Source organism: Doryrhamphus excisus, linkage group LG22 (assembly GCF_037039965.1).
Source record: "Doryrhamphus excisus strain RoL-2023G ecotype Guam linkage group LG22, RoL_Dexc_Guam_v1.1, whole genome shotgun sequence".
NCBI classification, from domain to species: domain Eukaryota; kingdom Metazoa; phylum Chordata; class Actinopteri; order Syngnathiformes; family Syngnathidae; genus Doryrhamphus; species Doryrhamphus excisus.
Window position 1 is genome coordinate 7638347 of NC_136378.1, and position 21841 is coordinate 7660187.

Sequence of the window (21841 nt, forward strand, 5' to 3'; positions counted from 1 at the left end):
CAGTGTTAGCAGTGTTAGCAGTGTTAGCAGTATTAGCAGTGTTAGCCTATTTTCTGCTAACTAATTCAATGCCATCCATTTCAAAAAGACAAATTATGGCTCTATAATTATGGACCAATATATAGTATGTATATACAAGTCAGTTCTGTAAATAAAACACTCTTGGTGTTTTCTTTTTAGTTTTTTTGTGAGGGCTTTTAGAGTCAAAGTAGGTATTTTTGACATCCATTGCTACTAGCTAGCTCATATTAACTCATTTTCTTGATTTAGAAAAAAAACGGGATAGTGAATGGTGGGCCAAATTCCCCCCAAAAGTGCAGTTCACCTTTAAATGTTGTTATTTAGCGGTGTTTTAGAATAGTCGACTGTTAGAAGATTCGATGCGGAGGAGTTTGATTCGACTGTCAGTGTTAGCAGTGTTAGCAGTTTTAGCCTATTTTGGCTCTATAAACATGGAGCAATATATCTGAAACACGGAAAAAAGCTTGGATTACATAAGAGCCTGCTTCTTCCTGCTCCTTTTCGTATGTAACCTGTTTATCACGTTCTCAACAACATTGAGAAACAACCTCTCCCTTACATAATGTATTAGTAATAAAAGGAAATGATGTTAATGAAGAATTTACTGTAGTGTTCTTCCTGTCAATACCAGTTTAATAACCTCACCTTTGATATGATTACAGTTCTCAAATACACGAATAACTTTGCAGACAAACAGGATAAAGGCAGACTATGATATTTTATACAGTAAATATACATATGTGTAAACATAAGTTACATGAGCCAAGTTCTGGCACAGCACCGTCGCAAATATTTGTTTAAAAGGGACTTCATCGTTATTGGGTTCTGTTAATCAGATGAATGATTACCAGGAAAATGTGCTATTTCATGTCTCAATGTAGGGATTTGAGATTTTTTCCAGTCTCAGTAACGAGAAATATCATTAGAGCTGCTACAATTAATCGTAGTCGATGATTAATCGATGGTCCAGTTAATCAACAACTATTTGTGTATTTTTGTTGTTTTTTTATGGGTACACAATACCAATAAATTCATTAATTCATTTATTCATTTTCTACCGTTTATCCTCACGAGGGTCGCGAACATGCTGGAGCCTATCCCAGCTGTCTTCGGACTGGTCGCTAGCCAATCACAGGGCACATATAGACAAACAACCATTCACACTCACATTCATACCTATGGACAATTTGGAGTCGCTAATTAACCTAGCATGTTTTTGGAATGTGGGAGGAAACCGGAGTACCCGGAGAAAACCCACGCAAGCACAGGGAAAACATGCAAACTCCACACAGAGATAGCCGAGGGTGGAATTGAACTCGGGTCTCCTAGCTGTGAGGCTTGCACGCCATGCAGCCCTACCAATAAATTCATTCATTCATTTTCTACCGCTTTTTCCTCATGAGGGTCGCGGGGGTGCTGGAGCCTATCCCAGCTGTCTTCAGGCGAGAGGCGGGGTACACCCTGGACTGGTGGCCAGCCAATCACAGGGCACATATAGACAAACAACCATTCACACTCACATTCATACCTATGGACAATTTGGAGTCGCCAATTAACCTAGCATGTTTTTCGGAGGAAAACGGAGTACCCAGAGAAAACTCACACATGCATGGGGAGAACATGCAAACTCCACACACAGATAGCCGAGGGTGGAATTGAACTCGGGTCTCCTAGCTGTGAGGCAATCATCAAATTGGTGGTTCATGGTTTTATTATACAGTGGTGCTCTTTATTCTTAATGACATCTTTGTCGTATCGGGAAATAATGTGTGGACTGAATTTTTTTTTGTACTTTGATATAAACATTTACACAATACAACTTGGTATGAAAACATATAATATGTATTGTTTATTTACAGAATAATACATGAACAATTCTTCATCACTTCACCATAAAATTCAAGCTCTCGATGTATAATAAAAATAAATTCTGCTTCATGTCGACTTTTCAGACTCTGCTGTCCTCAGCTGAAGATGTCTCTATTTCCGCTTCTGGCTCATCAGCTTCAAAAGCTGGGTTGGTCTGCCCCTCTGTGTGCCGCTTCTGAACCTCATTGAAAATCTGAAGAACCTTCCGAGTGGACAAACACAGACAGACAATTAGTCTGAGTGCTGACATGTATACGGAGCTAAAGTGGCATGCATCAGATTACAATTGAGTGCAATCAGTAACTGTTACATTTGTTCACTTCCTGCTTTCCATAATACAGTTTTTTTTTAATTAAAATGTTTTTTTTTATTTTTAATTTTTTAACATTAAACAATTTTTTTTTTACATTTTTAAAATATATATATATATTTAAATTTTATACATTTATTGTCATGTACCGAAGTACAAGGTGATATGACCATCCAATAACATAATGGGTACCATAGTAAGTGTCAATATAGTGATATATATAGCACATCATGACTGGTTCAAGACTCTTCATCCTTGTATTTAGCAAACATCAACTGCTTGTATTGTTTCTTGAATTGGCTCATCGTTGTGCATTGTTTGAGGTCCTTACTCAATCCATTCCATAGTTTGATTCCACATACTGAAATGCTATGGCTTTTTAACATAGTCCTAGCATAGTGTTTCAAATGTGGTTCTTCCCTGAGATCATATTTCTCCTCTCTTGTAGAGAAGTATTGGATGACATTTTTAGCTAATTGGTTATTTTTAGCCTTATGCATTATTTTAGCTGTTAGAAGATGAACTATATCAGCAAGTTGAAGTATTTGTAATTTTAGAAATAAGGAGTTAGTATGTTCTCTGTAGGCGACATTATGAATTATCCTTACTGGCCTTTTTTGCAGTTACATTTAGCGAGTGAAGATTGCTTTTATAGTTATTAACCCATATTTCCACACAATAAGTAAGATATGGTAGAACCAGAGAGCAATAAAGAGTGTGGAGTGATTTCTGATCGAGAACAAATTTTGCTTTGTTCAATATTGAAATATTTCTGGCCACCTTATGTTGTATATTTGTAATATGAGGTTTCCAGCTCATATTTTCATCTATTGTGATCCCCAGAAATTTATTTTCGTTCACTCTCTCAATGTCCACAATTTGTATTTGCTTGTGCGTGTCCTTTCTGTTGTTAACAAATAGCATGATTTTAGTTTTACTTAAGTTCAAGGACAATCAGTAAAGTATGTCAATTACCTTCGATTTCGGGATCAGACCCACTCTGAAGAAGCCAATATGTCCTGTATCAATCTTAGTGCAATCTACCACAGTGGATGCAATGTTCTCTGGAGAGGGTCCATCACATAAAACACCATCCACCTCACAAAGGAAAATGCCAAAAAAGTCATTTACCGGCACGTCACTCAAAGCAGCAGTACAAATACAGTCAGGATTTACTATCTTCACCTTTTTACCCAACTTGGCATAAACTTGGTTATGATGAGTAGTGTCTGCTTCTCCTGTTGGGTTGGCTGAGGTCACAGCCACGGGCCCCACCTGAAGAAGAACACCCACTTTCAATCACTGGCGGAATCTAATGACATCCAATAGAAGAGCTGCAACCAATCATCAATAAAGCTTATTGTGACTTGCTGTGGCACACATCTGGCAAAATGACTCATTTGTAATACAGCTTGGTTTTCAAATACAATACAAATAGCCACATAATATTGACATTAAAAGCTGTGGCAGTAGGCAACCTCTTGGTATCGTAGCTGTTCTTAAACCTGAATGAACGTTAAAAGATGCATTCATTGAAGTAGATTCTGTGGGAAAATTCGGTCTTGTACATTGAATACTTTGAATGGGGAGACATTTTCAAGTATTTTCAAGTCATCAAACTAAAGTCTGAGTCAACCCCCCCCCCCCCGAGTCATTGATGTCAAAGTCCAAGTCTAAAGGTACCAACATTATTATGACTTCAGTCCAAAACCTTTGGTGTCCACTAGCTGATTATGCAGGTATTTGGTGCGTGTATGTTCTTGCAGGGGGTTTAAAGTCTTGGATCAGTGATTATTGTTTGTGTCCCTTACTAGATCAATGAGGTGGGTGGCCACCGAACAGTCTGGGTTCCTGATAGCGATGCTTTGGGGCGTCCCTATGTGTTTGGCAGCGTCTCCTAAACCAAAGGTGTCCATCCATGGGCCTAAGTGAGAGAAAGCATCAGATGTAGACGAGTTTGTAATGGTAATGGTAATTGTTTTATTTCATTTGAACATGCATCAGATTGCAATTGAATGCATCACATAATCAGTTCACAGTTCCACATGTCCGAAAGGAGTAGGAAGAAGCAAAGCTTATTAAATCCTACCCCTCCATCTGGTACTTTTACAATCAGTAACTGTTACATTTGTTCACTTCCTGCTTTCCTAATATAGTTTAAGTTTTTTTAATTTTTTATATTTTTTAAATTTTAAAATTTTAATTTTTTTTAAATTTTAATAAAAAAATGTTCAAAATTGTTTTGCTTTTTTTGCTTAATATTTTTTTTAATTATAAAATTATTATTATTATTGTTATTTTTTGTCATACCGAAGTATGAGGTGATATGACCATACAATAACATTTGTTCACTTCCTGCTTTCCATAATACAGTTTTTTTAATAATAATAGATTGTGATTTTACCTGCATATATATATATATATATATATATATATATATATATATATATAGTACGTTAGAATTCACAACTAACCATGGACCAATAAGAAATAACAAATTCATATCTGCCATTAATCTACTTCACATATAACTCTATTTGATTACTAGATGACTGTTTTGTATGAAATGTAAACTACAGAAAGACACAAAACAACACACTCACCTCGAGGTATAACCATACTGATGGATGACGGCCACGCGGCCTCCATAAAGTCCAGCAGCAGGGGGCTCAGCAGGTGTCTGACCGGGTCAAGCTGTTTGATGGAGGACAGCCACATGGACATGGGTCGGTCCTGTGCCTGCTTCTTCACCCTGTAGGCAAGCACAGCAGTTAGAGAGAAACGATAACACCCGGCGGCCTCTAATCGAGAGCTCGAACAGACGCTGTGCCTAACTTCATCATGGGGGGAAATTTTAGCGGTGACCTAAGGTGTTTTTAGTTTCCTTTACTATAGGGATGTTTACACCGAGCAGAACAGATTGTATTCATGTGGGTGCAGCTTGTGGTAATGGTAATGGTTTTATTTCATTTGAACATGCATCAGATTACAATTGAATGCATCACATAATCAGTTCACAGTTCCACATGTCCAAAAGGAGTAGGAAGAAGCAAAGCTTATTAAATCCTACCCCTCCATCTGGTACTTTTACAATCAGTAACTGTTACATTTGTTCACTTCCTGCTTTCCTAATATAGTTTAAGTTTTTTTTATATGGCTTACGAAGCCATATCTAGGCATTCTATTGACACTGAAAAAATACATTTCATAAACAGTAATCTCTGTTTCTTGAGGTGAATTGGTTAGATTTTGTGAATATTGCTTATTTATAAATCAATAACCACCCTGTGATTGGCTGGTGACCACTCCAGGGTGTACCCCGCCTCTCGCACCCCCCGCAAACCTTGTGAGGATAAGCGCTAAAAAATGAATGACTAAATCAATAACCTGTTCACGACCTTCTAAATACGGTTTTGAATGTTATTAGAGCCCTCAAGACATGAAATAACACCCCTATAGCCACCTTTACACTCATAATACCTAATATAGTAGGTATAACCAGAGAAAATAAGCAATTTAAGACAGGAAGTGACGTCAGCGGAGGCAACTGTAACCCATATCACTATTATTATTATTATTATATTGTGCCTGTTGTGATGATTCAAACCATGTCTGGTTTGTCTCAGATTATTACAGTAACATTACTGACACCTGCTGACGAGTGTAGAATTCTGCATATCACATTTTGAATGCGTCTTCTTAATGCCTTATATTTGTATTTCAGTTCATTTATTTTATGCTTCAAAATGTCAAATTTCGGTTTTAAAAATTGCCAAACATTTGCTTTACTTTTGCATTTTTTTTAAATGTATAGACTGTATCCAACCACAAAACAACATTATTTATTTCAATTCATATATTTCTTTATATCATTTGTCCACCCCATTATTATTTCTGTGACGATGTCAAAATGTTTTTTCAATGTCGGAACATAATGGAAGTGTTCTGGGTCTGGAATATGTGTGTGATTTGGTTGGGAGATCAGCATACAACAGGAAGAGCAAACTCACTTGTACGCCTTGACAACAGCATCAGGCCTGTTACAGGCTGCCACCAGCACATAGACAGTGTCAGTCGGCATGCCACATATGCCGCCATTTTTCATGATATCTGCAAAGGAGTAGAGCAGGAGAGTGGTAATGGTAATGGTAATGGTTTTATTTCATTTGAACATGCATCAGATTACAATTGAATGCATCCCATAATCAGTTCACAGTTCCACATGTCCAAAAGGAGTAGGAAGAAGCAAAGCTTATTAAATCCTAACCCTCCATCTGGTACTTTTACAATCAGTAACTGTTACATTTGTTCACTTCCTGCTTTCCTAATATAGTTTAAGGTTTTAAATTTTTTTTTAATTTAATTTTTTTTTTTTTTTAACATTTTTTAATTAAATTGTTTTACATTTCTCTTTTTTTTTAATAAATTTATATATTTATACAATAACATAATGGGTACCATAGTAAGTGTCAATATAGTGATATATATAGCACATCATGACTGGTTCAAGACTCTTCATCCTTGTATTTAGCAAACATCAACTGCTTGTATTGTTTCTTGAATTGGCTCATCGTTGTGCATTGTTTGAGGTCCTTACTCAAGCCATTCCATAGTTTGATTCCACATACTGAAATGCTATGGCTTTTTAACGTAGTCCTAGCATATAAGTGTTTCAAATGTAGTTCTTCCCTGAGATCATATTTCTCCTCTCTTGTAGAGAAGTATTGGATGACATTTTTAGGTAATTGGTTATTTTTAGCCTTATGCATTATTTTAGCTGTTTGAAAATTAACTATATCAGCAAGTTGAAGTATTTGTGATTTTAGAAATAAGGAGTTAGTATGTTCTCTGTAGGCGGCATTATGAATTATCCTTACTGACCTTTTTTGCAGTAAATTTGCTGCAAAAAAGGTCAGAGTACTTCATGAAATATGAGAGCCATATAAAAAATTAAATTATACGATATCACCTTACCTGCTATCTGCTGAACTGATGTTGCCTTTCGGGCTGGCAGATGCGGACAGACATGTGCCCCACTGCCGACCCCGCTCAGCCTTATCAAAGGTCTCCCCAAGGGAATCTGAGGGGACTGGAAGGTGCTGTTGAAAATGTGAGCCCCAAAACAATAAAAGCTGACAATGCCAAATATGATCGTGACTCCTATGTCATAACCAAAAGGCAGCACATCCAGCGCATCCAGCAGGAAGCTGATGATGATGAGCTGGAAGGTGAGCGCATACACAAACCAGGTGATGTTCACAAACAGAGCCGCGGCCGTCACCAAAGCGTTAAACATCAAGAAGGCGATGATCCCCACGGCTACGTTAAAGCCTCTCACTTCACCGTACAGCCCGCCATATCGTGTCAAGCCCCACACGATCCACATCACCCCGTAGAGGGTGAAAACGGTGCTCTCAAAGGTTTTTCCTCTGGAGAAAGCGACTGAGCCGCAGAGCAACTGGAGGACCCCACCAGCGACCACCACCCATGGGAGCACCAACACGGACAACACCGCCCTGTCACTTACTGTAGCCGTGACAGCAAAAGTCGCCAGGACACTACAGGCGTGACCTAACACCTCTGCATCTGCATATTTGGAGTACCCCAGGTGAGGTGCGTGAAGCTCCTTATCATGGGTGCGTAGAGTGAGCCTGCTCATCTTGGTTACTACTGCTTTAAAAATGTCCTTCCCTGTAGGGATCGTTTTGGTTGCTACTATGTTGTATGTTGTTATTATAAGCACAAATGCAGAAGCGACAAATATAGCAGCTTGTACACCTTGCGTGCCTTCCTGGAAGAAACCTTGAGGCTGAGCAGCAATGGCTATACAGTAAGCAACAAATAATAAACAGTAGATTGCCTCCAGTAAGCTTTTTTGAAAGCTGAATAGAGCCAGGATGAAGAACAGTACGGAGAAGACAGCCGGGAAGGGGATTGGTGAGAATGGCTGTATTGAATAAAAGGACAGGAGGGCGCTGTAGCCCTCTGCAAACCTCAGGACCGCCGTGAAGCCATAAAAGGTAGCGGAGAGCGGGTCCATGGCTCGGTAGAAGAGGACACACAAGCCAATCTGGAACACACCGGCTGTCCACAGCCAGGGGACGTGGCCGACAAAGAGCCGAGGAACCACACCCAACAGAGGACAGGCTAACACTGACGCCGCTAACAAGTTCATCACCACACCCACTGACGCTGCGTCAGCACAGTTACAGCGTGTCTCCAGCTTGTCACTGTTTTTTGTCTTTAGGCCAGTGCCTGGAAACTCCACTTTGCCGTGCGTGATTGTGGACAACAAACGCCCCGCACCAAAGTATCCACCCACGAGGCTGACGAGAAGGTAATTCGCAGCCGTGGCAGACTGGCCGAAACCTTCAGCAGACAAGCCGGCGATTTGATGGCCGCACGCTAAGCTGATGTTGATGGCGATGATGAACAGAACCGCCTTTCTGACGAGGAGCGCTATGCTACCTATGAAAAACAGAGCCAAGGCAAACGCAGCCAAGCCAGGGACTAATGAGGATCTAAGATCTTCAGGCTCAAGCACCCCCTGCCCTGTCAGGATGTAGACCAGACTGGAGCCACACCACAGGGCTGAGACTGTCAGACACAGCGAGGAGAAGAGCCGTGAACTGGACAAGCTCCGACACACACCTGGAACACAGCACAATCCCGTTTGGTTTCATGTAACAAACACTTTGGAAGGCAAAAGTGTAAACAAACCTGCATAAGCTACGATGGCAGCCATGATGAGGAGCAGCACCCCCAGGGCAGTTGGGGGGATGAGGTCTTTTTGGGGAGTGCTACCATAGTTGTTGACCAAAAGTAGCAGGGAACCTTTAAATCCAGAAGGTATGATGCAACATATTAGTACAATATTTAATTATTTTATTTATTAAAATAGTTTACAGGCTGAAATGAATGAATGAAAATAGTTTACAATAAACAAAAAAATAAACAAAAGAACCCTAACATCAATATAAAGTGTTTATTTTTTAATAATTGATTTTATATAATATATAAATAATAATTTATACAATAATTTATTATTTTTATTTAAATAGGTCATTTTTAAACTTTGTACAATAACAATATGAATGAGGACTGAACTGCAACTGTACATAATAACAATAATTATATTATATTATATTATATTATATTATATTATATTATATTATATTATATTATATTATATTATATTATATTATATTATATTATATTATATTATATTATATTATATTATATTATATTATATTATATTATATTATATTATATTATATTATATTATATTATATTATATTATATTATATTATATTATAGGGCTCAAGAAAAGATGCAACATATTAGTACAATATTTAATCATTTTATTGAAAGGCTGAAATGAATGAATAAATGAAAATAGTTTGCAATAAACAAAAAAGAAGCATATAATATAATATAATATAATATAATATAATATAATATAATATAATATAATATAATATAATATAATATAATATAATATAATATAATATAATATAATATAATATAATATAATATAATATAATATAATATAATATAATATAATATAATATAATATAATATAATATAATATAATATTATTACATTAAAAATATACTACATTCGTGTGAATGATTCACAGCATTTAGGTGTTATTTTGGCGCATCGGTATGCTTGATTCTTGAAAAACATTAGACAAATATTATATGGATTTCCTGCCACATCAAATAATAATAATAATGGTAATATAAAAAGTTATTATAGGCATATATCAACAGCATTGAACTAATGTAAGTACACAGGGATCAGGAAAAGAAACGTTTTTTAGACAAATTATACAAACTATATTATTTTATATTTTACAAATAATAACACATATTTATGTCACTTTCAAGCTCCACAGTCTTTCACATGTTTTTGCAAGGTGGTTTAGCTCTTTCATCATCCATAAATATTAAGTTTTAATTCAAATATGTATGAATAACTCCTTTAAGAAGTCTTACCGCCAGAGATGCCCAGTATACCCACAGACACATGCAGCGGCGCCATGGCAGAGTGAAGCTGTGAAAAGACGCTCCAGGAGCCCTGCGCTTTATTCCGCCGCTTGTGACGTCATCACGCAGCACCAGGAAGTATCGGTTTACCGGAGAAAAAAAAGTAAGTCAAGCGGGAAATAAAAGTGGAAACAATGACGCCACATAAAGTATTTACCAAGTGAGTGATTATTATAAAAGAGATATTATAACATATAATTAACATATAGAGTGTGTCATTTAATATTTAATTAAACCCTTCAATAGTCGGTCCGTTAGTGCCAGTTCATTTTTTATAAAACGGTAGAGCTATAAGCGAGTAAGAAGCAAGTAACCTAGAAAATAATTACAATGTGTTTTAACCCTCCCTTCCTCTAAAAAAAATAAAAATAAAATAAAATACTGCTCACAGTAATACTTCAAATAAAACGTTTAAAACGGCTAACATGGCAAACAAAGAACTCCCTACAAAGCATGACTCCGCATTTTCTGTGTTGTAAAAAAAAAACTTTTCCTGTGAATAGATGACGTCATGCTTCTAGTGGGAGGAGTCTGGAGAAACAAATAAAAAGGAGAGGGGACCTCACAGGTATCACATCTCTTCCTTCCACACACAAACTGTGCTGCCGGGATACCTTTTTTTGCAGACCTTTGAAGGTGAGGATTGTTATGTGTGTATTTGTTAAGATGTGATTGTTTTTGTACAGCACACTCTAAATACAGTAGGTCTTTAGTGTACTGTTGTATGTCAAAATGGACCTACTTGAAATACGCCTACTTGAAATACTCATCCAGTCTTTTGTAACATTGACACTAACTGTTTGAAATGAAGAAGGTGTAATGTCATAACAACATATTGTTGGCGCTAAGACATACTGTTGCATAGAAATACTTTTTGGACAATATCGGCATTGTTTTTTGCCAAAAAAGCCAAAAGAAGACATCCCAAAAAAATAAAAAATCAATGAGAAATTTAAAAAAAAACAACAAAAGCCAAAAAAAAATTAAAATAATCACTAATTTTACAAGAATGAAGTACAAATTTAATTGAAGACAAAAAGTCCTGATGTTATGAAAATCAAACAAACAAAAAAAAGTTTTGAGGGAAATTTTTAAAAATATTTTAAATTTTTATTTTACTTTTTTTTAAATATTATGGGAATAAGGTTAAAATATGGGAATATAGTCAAAATATACAAGATACTCTAGAAAAAAAAAGTGAAATAGTTGGATAATTAAAAAAACAACAGTAGAAATTGAAAAACAGCGATCTTTTTGTAAGAATAAAGTCAAAATATGAAAATATAAAGGTTGTATTCTAATCAGAAAAAAACTATATCCAGTCACACTGAAAAAGTTTGGATTTTACTATTCTGTGATCAACCTAACCTGACAAGCCCCTTTAAATAACTGAATCGTGAAATAAACTCAGAAGCTGTACTGAAGTTAAGTTATATCTACTCGGGCTTTTCAAGGTCAGGCAGATGATGATGATTCCTTGTTTAGCTGTTATTCACTGGGTTGCTGTTGGTTGTCATAAACATCAACACGCCTGAGACTGCAGCTACGTAACTATGTGTGTGTGTGTGTGTGTGTTTGAGCAGTACCATGGCAAAGCGTGTCGCTGTTATTCTCTCGGGCTGTGGAGTGTACGATGGCACAGAGATCCACGAGGCCTCTGCCGTCCTGGTCCATCTGAGTCGAGCTGGAGCCAAAGTAAGCGGTAGTAAACCTAAAATGACAGTACTGTGTACTTTCCTAGCATGCAAAAGCTTTGAAATGATAACATGTAATCCTCCCCCCAGGTACAGATGTTTGCTCCAAATGCAGATCAGATGCATGTTGTCAATCATTCTGAGGGGAAGCCTACAGAGGAGAAGAGAAACATCCTACAGGAGAGCGCCCGCATCGCCAGGGGGGACATTACAGATTTGGCCAAGTTAGATGTTTCAGCTTTTGATGCTGTCATCATCCCTGGTAAGATTTGGTTACATTAGGTTTGTAGCTAATACTACTATTTATTGCCTCAAGTCGGGGGTGTTCACAGTGTAGCCCAGGGGCCATCTGCGGTCTGCGGCTGTCTGCACCACATTTCAGAAATATTAGGGATGTATGATAAATATCAGCATTTAAAAAAATCGCTTTTTATCAGTATCCGATTTTTTTCCTGATCATGAAAACTGACATTAATATCATGTTACATATATCGGTATCGGATATTGAGATTTGGACAATATCGGCATATTGGTTTTCACCAAAAAAAGCCAATATAAGACATCCCAAAAAATATAAATCAATGAGAAATTTACAAAAAACCCAACAAAAGCAATCAATTTAAAATAATCACTAATTTTACAAGAATTAAGTAAAAATTTAATTGAAGACAAAAACTCCTAATATTATGAAAATCAAATGAACAAAAAAAGGTTTTGAGGGAAAAATTTTTGTGGGGTGAAGAATTTTAATATGAGAATAAGGTGAAAATATGGGAATAAAGTCAGAATAACATCACAAAGGGGCAGTTTTACCACGCTTTTTAAAACCGAGCGTTTTGAGCCATCATTTTCTTTTTTCAGGGCTCACTTCCAAATGTGCATCATTATATGAAACGTTGGCATCGTTTAACACCAGAATACAACATTCTAACGACATTTTTAGCTCAGACAAGTGGGAAAAGCAGGTCCCCTATAGGTTCCCGTTTACAGGGAAACTACACTTTTTATGGAATTCACAATCATTCACAATACTTATGTGAAACACAAACACATATTTCTTTCCCTTTTTCTGGAAATTATAACATGAGAAAACAAGTTTATATCAGCTAGCTAACAATGCTGTCATTGGGTTACACCCACTGACAGCCACTGGAGCTAGGGTCTGGGCAAGGCTGGGCCGCATCAGGTTTTCCAAAAAAAAACAAACGCATTTATTAAAAACAGAAAAATATACAAACTTTTTTAGTGCTTTGGTTCCGATTTTCTACAATAAAAGCTCTGATAAAACATTCCACTGTTCTCAAATATCTTAATTTTTATTTTTCTGCACAAAATAAGATGAAAAATAAAAAAACAAATCAAGAATAAAGAAAATCAATCAATCAGTAATAAATAAATATAATAATAATAATAAAACACCAAATAATAAAAACTTAAGAAACCACATATAGTTGGTGGGTAGACAAATTATTTTTTTCAGATTAAAATGAACAAAGCATTATTAGAGCCCTGTAGACATGACAAAACACGACTATAGTCACATTTATACTCTTTTTATTTACAACATATTGCGCAACTGCAGGGTCTTGAGACACATGCTAACTCGCAAACTAGAGAGCTAGCGACCTAAACAGTAGTTATGTCCTTTAAACTTAAATAGCCAAAAACTTACCACTTCCACACGGATAGGGAGGATAACTATTAACAGTTATTTAACCTTTAACATGAACATTAATCAAACGTAATAATTTTTTCTGGGTACATGATACCATACAGCATCCATATCAAACTTGCGCGGGCCGCACTAACATTAAACTTTCATATCAAGGCTAGACTAGTGTCCTGCCGCGTGTTTGAGACCCCTGATTTAAGCAAAAGGTTTAAATAATTTCTAACATTTACTGTACATTTGTATCTTTTTATCTCTGATATATAGTATAGTCTCCTCGGGTTCTCTCATTCAGGTGGTTTCGGTGTAGCAAAAAACCTAAGCGACTGGGCAGTAAACAATAAGAACTTCACCATCAAACCGAGTGTGGTGAAGATTCTCCAGGACTTCCACAAATCTGGAAAGCCGCTGGCCTTGTGCTGCATCTCCCCAGTCCTTGCTGCCAAAATCCTGCCCGGTTGTGAGCTCACAGTGGGTCAAGACACCGAGAGTGACATGTGAGTGATTGCACAATAACTCTTATCACATATTGTATGTAAGCAAGTTGTAATATGCCCTCTCTCGTCCCCTCTCAGGTGGCCGTACGCCCAGACAGCCTGCGCCTTAAAGGAGATGGGCTGCAAGTACGTGAATAAAGATGTGGAGCAAGCACATGTTGACGTCAAAAATAAACTCGTCACCACACCCGCTTTCATGGGCAATGCCCCCATACATAAAGTTTTTGATGGAATCGGCGTCATGGTTCAAGAAACTCTTAAACTTGCTTAAGATGTCTTTATGTTGTATTGTATTTGTGTTTTCTTTCTTTGGTGTTGGAAACAATACACCGATATGTGCATCATTACAACAGGACATCAGTTATGGAGTCTATGAATAAACATGTTGGCAAACCATTGCATTGCCTGATTCTTATGTCAGAACTTGTGAATAGTGCTGAAACAAAACAATGAATGCAAAAAAATATCATGAAACTAAACAATACAATAGATTGTCCTTGAACTTAAGTAAAATTAAAATAATGCTGTTTGGTAACAGCAGAAAGGACACGCACCAGCAAATACAAATAGACGGTGTGGCATATAATATAATTGTCCATAGGTATGAATGTGAGTGTGAATGGTTGTTTGTCTATATGTGCCCTGTGATTGGCTGGCCACCAGTCCAGGGTGTACCCCGCCTCTCGCCCAAAGATAGCTGGGATAGGCTCCAGCAGCCCCGCAACCCTCGTGAGGAAAAAGTGGTCGAAAATGAATGAAGCACCAGATTCATTAAATGAATTAAAATTCATTAAAATTCAAATTAAAATTAATTAAAAATTCATTAAATTAAATTAAATATTAATTAAATTAATATGTAAAATGCGATTGGCTGGCGACCAGTCCAGGGTGTACCCCGCCTCTCGCCCAAAGGCTCCAGCACCCCAGCGACCCTCGTGAGGAAAAAGCGGTCAAAAATGAATGAATGAATGAATCAGCAGATTCATTAAATGAATTAAAATTCATTAAAATTATAATTCATTAAAAAATTCATAAAATGTATTAAATGAAATTAAATGTTAATTAAATTAAAATGTAAAATGCGATTGGCTGGCGAGCAGTCCAGGGTGTACCCCGCCTCTTGCCCTAAGTCTGCTGGGATAGGCTCAGGCATGTTATATTCCAGTCAAAGCAATATTTTTTTGCAAATTACTGTTTTTTTGTACTTAGCAGCACCAGTGGGACTCATAACAGAATGGTACCTTAGTGTGAAAAATAAATTCATGCTCAGGTTTGGTGATTTTAACATTTATTTCAGAACTCAGTAGCTACATTGTACTCTTAAAAACAACACTTTTATTGCGTTTGGTTTGAGAAGTGCTTGAATTGGTCTGTCCCACTAACCAACTGTGTCGCATGGAATTTCCTGGGACGGTCAGGATCCTAAAAACAAGATTTAATCTCAATTAATACATGAAGACCATAAATGAATACAGCACAGATTAGAATATAGTAATGTATCTGCTGGGCTCACCTCGGTGGGGTAAGCATAGGTGGGAACGTAACGAATCACAAAGCCGCAACGCCTCTTCTGGGATGTGTTGGCATCACTGGCGTGCACCAGCAGCCCGTCGTGGATCTGTAAAGATTGTTGACAGGATGTTTCCGAATATTCCACCCGTGAAAAGTACATTCAACTTACAGACATCTGTCCAGCCAAGAGAGGGCAGAGCACAGCCTCCTCAGTTGGAAGCAGCTCCTCTGGGATCTCCTGGTTGACTGTCAGCATGTTTCCAGGCCGTACGGCTTGGTGATGGGGCAACATGCCAGAACAGTGGCTTCCTAGGAACACGTTTGGAATGGCGACCGTGACTGAGTTGGTATGTACATATGAGAGAAGTGTATATAACATTCATTCGTTCATTCATTTTCTACTGCTTTTCCTCATGAGGGTCATGTTTTTGGAATGTGGGAGGAAACCAGAGTACCCGGAGAAAACCCACGCATGCACGGGGAGAACATGCAAACTCCACACAGAGATGGCCGAGGGTGGAATTGAACCCTGGTCTCCAAGCTGTGAGGCGGGGTACACCCTGGACTGGTCCCCAGCCAATCACAGTATATTAATTCATTCATTTTTGACCGCTTATCCTCACAAGGGTCACGGGAGTGCTGGAGCCTACCCCACCTGTCTTTGAGCGAGAGGCGGAGTACACCCAGGACTGATCGGCAGCCAATCGCAGTATTGCAGTATCTAATAATAGTATTCATTCATTCATTTTCTACCGCTTATCCTCAAGAGGGTCGCGGGGGTGCTGGAGCCTATCCCAGCTGATTTTGGGCAAGAGACGGGGTACACCCTGGACTGGTGGCCAGCCAATCACAGGGCACATATAGACAAACAACCATTCACACTCACATTCATACCTATGGACAATTTGGATTTTGGCCAATTAACCTAGCATGTTTTTGGAATGTGGGAGGAAACCGGAGTACCCGGAGAAAACCCACGCATGCACGGGGAGAACATGCAAACTCCACACAGAGATGGCCGAGGGTGGAATTGAACCCTGGTCTCCAAGCTGTGAGGCGGGGTCCACCCTGGACCGGTCCCCAGCCAATCACAGTATATTCATTCATTCATTTTTGACCGCTTATCCTCACAAGGGTCACGGGAGTGCTGGAGCCTACCCCAGCTGTCTTTGGCGAGAGGCGGGGTACACCCTGGACTGGTGGCCAGCCAATCACAGGGCACATATAGACAAACAACCATTCACACTCACATTCATACCTATGGACAATTTGGATTTTGGCCAATTAACCTAGCATGTTTTTGGAATGTGGGAGGAAACCGGAGTACCCGGAGAAAACCCACGCATGCACGGGGAGAATATGCAAACTCCACACAGAGATGGCCGAGGGTGGAATTGAACCCTGGTCTCCTAGCTGTGACGTCTGCGTGCTAACCACTTTCCCACCGTGTATATAACAACAAAAGCTATTAATCTACCTGGTATAACCCGAAGTGCTCCATTCTCTTTCACCGAGTCATCAAAAGCGAGCCACACAGACAGAACGGGCCCACCAGCGATACCCCAATACCTGACAACATGAGGTACAATCAGAAATTTTCATTGCACGTAAAAAAAAAAAGAAACTTTTCTCAAGTTCCCGTACCTCATATCTTGATGCCAGGCAACATATGGCAGCTCCTCATCCTCATGGCCCTGAGTGCTGCTGCCCTCGGGTGTTGGATATTTGCAAATGAAGCGGGTATCCAGCAGGATGACATCAGGGCCTACGATGGCTTGCACCACTTGCAAGATCCGGGGGTGTTTGGTCAGGTCCATTACCCAAGGATACTGACGGTGAACATTATGGAGGCTGTACGTGGTGTAGTTCTCACCTGGAGGTAAGAGCTCAAAATTAGGGCATGTCGACATGAGGATGAGACTCTAACCCGTGTTTTTTGCTACTCTTTTAGCGCAGGCACGGTTTTAGCGTCCTATTTGCTTATTTTAAACTTTGAGTGGGAAAGAATGACAAAAGTAAGAAACCAAAAAATTACCACTTCCACACAGAATGGGCGGATAACTTTTTTTCACTTTATCAACCAACCCAGGGTGTACCCTGCCTCTCGCCCAAATACAGCTGGGATAGGCTCCAGCATACGAGCGACCCTAATCAAATCATTCATTCATTTCAAGAGAGGCGGGGTACACCCAGCCAATCACAGGGCACATATAGACAAACAACCATTCACACTCACATTCATACCTATGGACAATTTGGAGTCGCTAATTAACCTAGCATGTTTTTGGAATGTGGGAGGAAACTGGAGTACCCGGAGAAAACCCACGCATGCACGGGGAGAACATGCAAACTCCACAAGGGTGGAATTGAACCCTGGTCTCCTAGCTGTGAGGTCTGCGCGCTAACCACTAGACCGCCGTGCGGCCCCCACTTGCCACATAGTAAGTAAAAATAAAAACAAGTAATGGAATAATATGTTCAAATGTGAGATAAATGTCTTAAAAACATTTGCAAAACTCGTAAAACGCAATTTCGGTTAGTCACATTTTTTTTATTAATTAATTAAATTTTTTTTTTACCAAATTTTTTCTCCAGCTGGGAAAATGCGAGCGTGGCCTCCCTAAGCTCGGTCTCATTCAGCACAGGTAAGCCTGAGAGGAAGCCCTGCTGCTTGTAGGTTTCCTGGAGCTGCCCATTGGATGTAGTCATGTCTGCTTGGACGCTTTTATTACTTCACCTTTTCTCTTTCCAGCCTGAAAATAAAAAAAAAAAAAAGTGACTGTTTTATGTATTTTTTATGACATGACATAAGGGTCCGCCTGACTTTATAGGAAAAAAACACACAGTTTGTTTGTGGTCTCATACTACTCATACTGACCAATAGCAACTCCAATAAACATCCCTCCTATTCGGTTTTGATAAAGACCACCCAGGGTTATATGCTCGTATAACCCCCACCCTAGTCCGAGTACCTCATACTCAGTAGCAAATAAGGCAACACAAAAAAAGGCAACAGAGTCAACCCACCTGTTTGTGTGTCCAGTCCCTTTGCGCTCTGAGTGGTGCTCTAAAGCAGCGCATGTCAGCCATTTTATACCGTGGAAAGAAATTCACACCCTCTTTCATCATGCAGATGGCAACTTCCCTTTCAACACATAATTATTGGATGTATATCATCCCATCTCTTACAAGGAAGAAAGACATGAATACTACTCTGACGCAGGTGATGACACACCTGGCTTAGTTTCTGCCCCTCATAGATTGCATTACCTATTTACCAGGAAGTACATTTGTGCTTCCTGGTGGCTTCCTGGTGGCTCACTCACACATTTATGCTGATTCATTTCCAGAATGAGACCATCATCACGACCTTATAAGCCGAAAGAAAACTTTAACCTTTACAGGACTTATTAACACTAGTGAAATTAAACTTGGATATATTTTAGTTTTAAATGACTCAACACAAAGCCATTATAGTGAGTGAGTATGGTGGTGTATGAGTGCTGCCGACATTGAGGAGCTGCGGTTCATTTTGGGGAACATGATCTCCGACATGTATTTTATATATTTCCATTTCCTTTATTTCCAATATATTTGATATATTATATATTTCCAACATAATAAAGAGCCCAAACACTAAGAAACAATAACTAGTGTTCAAATGGGGTTTGTTGCAAAAGTTTTCGGAATTTTGTGATTAAATCATTTTGCAATATTATTAGAGTTATTATTTTCAGGCAATATGAATATGAAAAAAAATTATAAAAAAAACATAAAAAAAATTTTGTATTTACATTTTTTATTGTGTGTATGAGTAATTATATTTCTAAACACACTTGGATTACTTTTTCATACCATGTTCTAATGTAACCTGACGCTGAATAATTATTCACTTATTACACTGGAAAACTAAATAAAACTAAAACTAAATAAATTGATAAAAATCGAATTAATACAATCTAAGTCTATTCAATTGTATATTTAAATATGAAAAACTTGAATATGAAAAAAATTCTAAAAAAACATAAAAATTAAAAAAAACATTTCTTTTTGTATTCCAATTTTTTATTGTGTTGTATGAGTAATAATATTTCTGAACATGCTTTGATTTCTTTTTCATATCATGTTCTAATGTAACCTGACACTAAATAAATATTCACTTATTACACTGGAAAACTAAATAAAACTAAAACTAAATAAACTGATAAAAATCTAATTAATACAGTCTAAGTCTATTCAATTGTATATTTAAATATGGAAAACATGAATATGATTTTTTTTTAAAAACATAAAAATAAAAAATATATTTTTGGTATTTCAATTTTTTTATTGTGTTGAATGAGTAATAATATTTCTGAACACGCTTTGATTTATTTTTCATATCATGTTCTAATGTAACCTGACACTGAATAAATATTCACTTATTACACTGGAAAACTAAATAAAACTAAAACTAAATAAATTTATAAAAATCTAATTAATACACATACATGCAACTACACATGTTACATGGTTTCTTACTTGCAGCTTCCTATATGTAGTACCAATGTATGAAAAGTGTTGAAAATGAGGTTCACCATGCAAGTAACACGGTCGAGACCCACCATGGTCGACCCCTTCCTGTGCCCCCTCCTGTGATGATGCATTGGAACAGCTTTGAAAAAAAAACAGGTGGAGGAGCGCAAGGTGTCTAACGTCATCAGTCATCACAGAGGAGTGGTTTCTGGTAAAAACCTGTGTAACTGTGATGAAATCCATGCCCAAGAGGATTAAGGCAGTGTTTGATAACAATGGTGCACTGTGACATTCTCTGTGAGGTGTAGTCACTTGTCTTGTTGGCTATTTAGAGAAAGGCTGTCAAAAATAATGGTGGTGACTCATTTCTTTCATTAATTACTTTAGAATTGTTGTCATAGTTACCACATTAGCATCATGGCCACTCACAACGCTCTTTTATAACTTTATTCTGCAATTTCAACATCATGTACAGTACGTATCTCCATTAGTCCTCCAAACATCAGGTTCCTCATACTTCCTGATTCGCCGACGAGGTGCATTCACGAACAGTATGAACTTTGAACCTCAAAAAAATATTTTTAGAATCCAAGTATGTGTGATCTAATTCAAGAGAAAGACGAGAAAAACAATCAGTGGATATTAGTGTACACACTGAATAGGCATTTGATTCCAAATGTGAAAATTTTAAATATTTCATGGTGTTATATATGTAAAGAAATTATTTTGTAGTAAAACAACCCCATTTTGTGTTGTTTAGGTAGTTGAGCTGTCACAAAAGCAAAAAATATTTGTGTCAAAGTGAAAGTTATGCTTAAAATATATCTGTTTTTCTCACTTTTTCTTTTAGTCGGGAGCTGATATTTTCCTGAAACTTACCTAAAGAATGGAAAATAGTAGAAACAAACTTTATTTGTGTGATGAAAAACAGGAGTGGTGCACGGTGAATGAGTGGTTAGCGTGCAGGCCACACAGCTTGGAGACCCAGGTTCGATTCCCCCTTTCTGTGTCGGGTTTGCATGTTCTCCCCGTGCATGTGTGGGTTTTCTCCGGGTACTCCGGTTTCCTCCCACATTCCAAAAACATGCTAGGTTAATTAGCGACTCCAAATTGTCCATAGGTATGAATGTGAGTGTGAATGGTTGTTTGTCTATATGTGCCCTGTGATTGGCTGGCGACCAGTCCAGGGTGTACCCCGCCTCTCGCTCGAAGGCAGCTGGGATAGGCTCCAGCATCCCCTGCGACCCTCATGAGGATTGAACATTTTGCTTGAAATGTATCTGGTTTTCTCCCTTAGTTAGGAGCTGATATTTTCCTGAAACTTACCTAAATAACGGAAAATAGTAAAAATAAATGTTTTTTTTATGTGTGCCTTGAAAGATCAGTCAAAATCATCTAAAATATCCGGTACTGAAGGCCTTTTTTTCTTTTGAAAAAATGACCGGAATTGAATGAGTTAATGTGGAAGTAATTATATGATACATTTCCCTCAAACCATTTGACAGGCCTAAAAATAACTGCTAGTCTACATCATCTTGTTATGTATCTTCAGAGTGACGTGGTTCCATCACAATAATATGAGGCAACGTAAATTTAGTAACATGAAACCCATGATGCCGCAACTCCTGTTTAACAAAGAGGAAATAATGTCTTTTGTTGATAACTTTTAATAGCAACAATGAAAAGGAAACAAGAGATAGTGG

General features: G+C 37.9%; 3 protein-coding genes across 4 annotated transcripts; 1 reads left to right on the forward strand and 2 right to left on the reverse strand.

The window, feature by feature from the left end:
• Positions 1-1751: 1751 nt before the first annotated feature.
• LOC131110626 (uncharacterized) lies at positions 1752-10566 on the reverse strand. The gene is made up of 9 exons (XM_058063902.2): positions 10201-10566; positions 8921-9034; positions 7175-8851; positions 6211-6310; positions 4804-4952; positions 4012-4124; positions 3386-3475; positions 3176-3298; positions 1752-2092 (listed from the first exon to the last, which is right to left on the reverse strand). The coding sequence occupies exons 1-9, from the start codon at positions 10244-10246 to the stop codon at positions 1970-1972; spliced, it is 2535 nt and encodes an 844-aa protein (XP_057919885.2). The 5' UTR covers positions 10247-10566; the 3' UTR covers positions 1752-1969.
• A 181-nt stretch (positions 10567-10747) lies between these two features.
• On the forward strand, positions 10748-14507 carry LOC131110627 (glutamine amidotransferase-like class 1 domain-containing protein 3, mitochondrial). 2 transcript variants are annotated; one of them, XM_058063903.2, is made up of 5 exons: positions 10748-10887; positions 11835-11946; positions 12036-12207; positions 13910-14111; positions 14190-14507. In XM_058063903.2, the coding sequence occupies exons 2-5, from the start codon at positions 11839-11841 to the stop codon at positions 14380-14382; spliced, it is 675 nt and encodes a 224-aa protein (XP_057919886.2). In that variant the 5' UTR covers positions 10748-10887; positions 11835-11838; the 3' UTR covers positions 14383-14507. The 2 variants fall into 2 exon arrangements, with proteins under 2 accessions (XP_057919886.2, XP_057919887.2); XM_058063904.2 differs by having other exon boundaries at positions 10771-10819.
• Positions 14508-15397: 890 nt separating this feature from the next.
• Positions 15398-18863, reverse strand: LOC131110512 (L-threonyl-[L-threonyl-carrier protein] 4-chlorinase). Its single transcript, XM_058063707.2, has 7 exons — positions 18651-18863; positions 18203-18376; positions 17268-17496; positions 17101-17192; positions 15793-15932; positions 15625-15729; positions 15398-15533 (listed from the first exon to the last, which is right to left on the reverse strand). The coding sequence occupies exons 2-7, from the start codon at positions 18330-18332 to the stop codon at positions 15447-15449; spliced, it is 783 nt and encodes a 260-aa protein (XP_057919690.2). The 5' UTR covers positions 18333-18376; positions 18651-18863; the 3' UTR covers positions 15398-15446.
• Between the last annotated feature and the right edge of the window lie 2978 nt (positions 18864-21841).

Bases quoted from the DNA above. Each gene is read 5' to 3' on its own strand.
- LOC131110626 (XM_058063902.2), bottom strand. From the start codon at position 10,246: ATGGCGCCGCTGCATGTGTCTGTGGGTATACTGGGCATCTCTGGCG. The intron at 3,476-4,011 runs GTAAGGGACACA...GTTCTTCTTCAG, and splicing joins CCACCCACCTCATTGATCTA to GTGGGGCCCGTGGCTGTGAC. The intron at 2,093-3,175 runs GTAATTGACATA...TCCACTCGGAAG, and splicing joins GTCTGATCCCGAAATCGAAG to GTTCTTCAGATTTTCAATGA.
- LOC131110627 (XM_058063903.2), top strand. From the start codon at position 11,839: ATGGCAAAGCGTGTCGCTGTTATTCTCTCGGGCTGTGGAGTGTACGAT. The intron at 12,208-13,909 runs GTAAGATTTGGT...TCTCTCATTCAG, and splicing joins TGATGCTGTCATCATCCCTG to GTGGTTTCGGTGTAGCAAAA. The intron at 14,112-14,189 runs GTGAGTGATTGC...GTCCCCTCTCAG, and splicing joins CAAGACACCGAGAGTGACAT to GTGGCCGTACGCCCAGACAG.
- LOC131110512 (XM_058063707.2), bottom strand. From the start codon at position 18,332: ATGACTACATCCAATGGGCAGCTCCAGGAAACCTACAAGCAGCAGGGC. The intron at 17,497-18,202 runs GTAAAAAAAAAA...TCTTACCTCCAG, and splicing joins CCAGCTGGAGAAAAAATTTG to GTGAGAACTACACCACGTAC. The intron at 15,534-15,624 runs GTGAGCCCAGCA...TCTTGTTTTTAG, and splicing joins CCTATGCTTACCCCACCGAG to GATCCTGACCGTCCCAGGAA.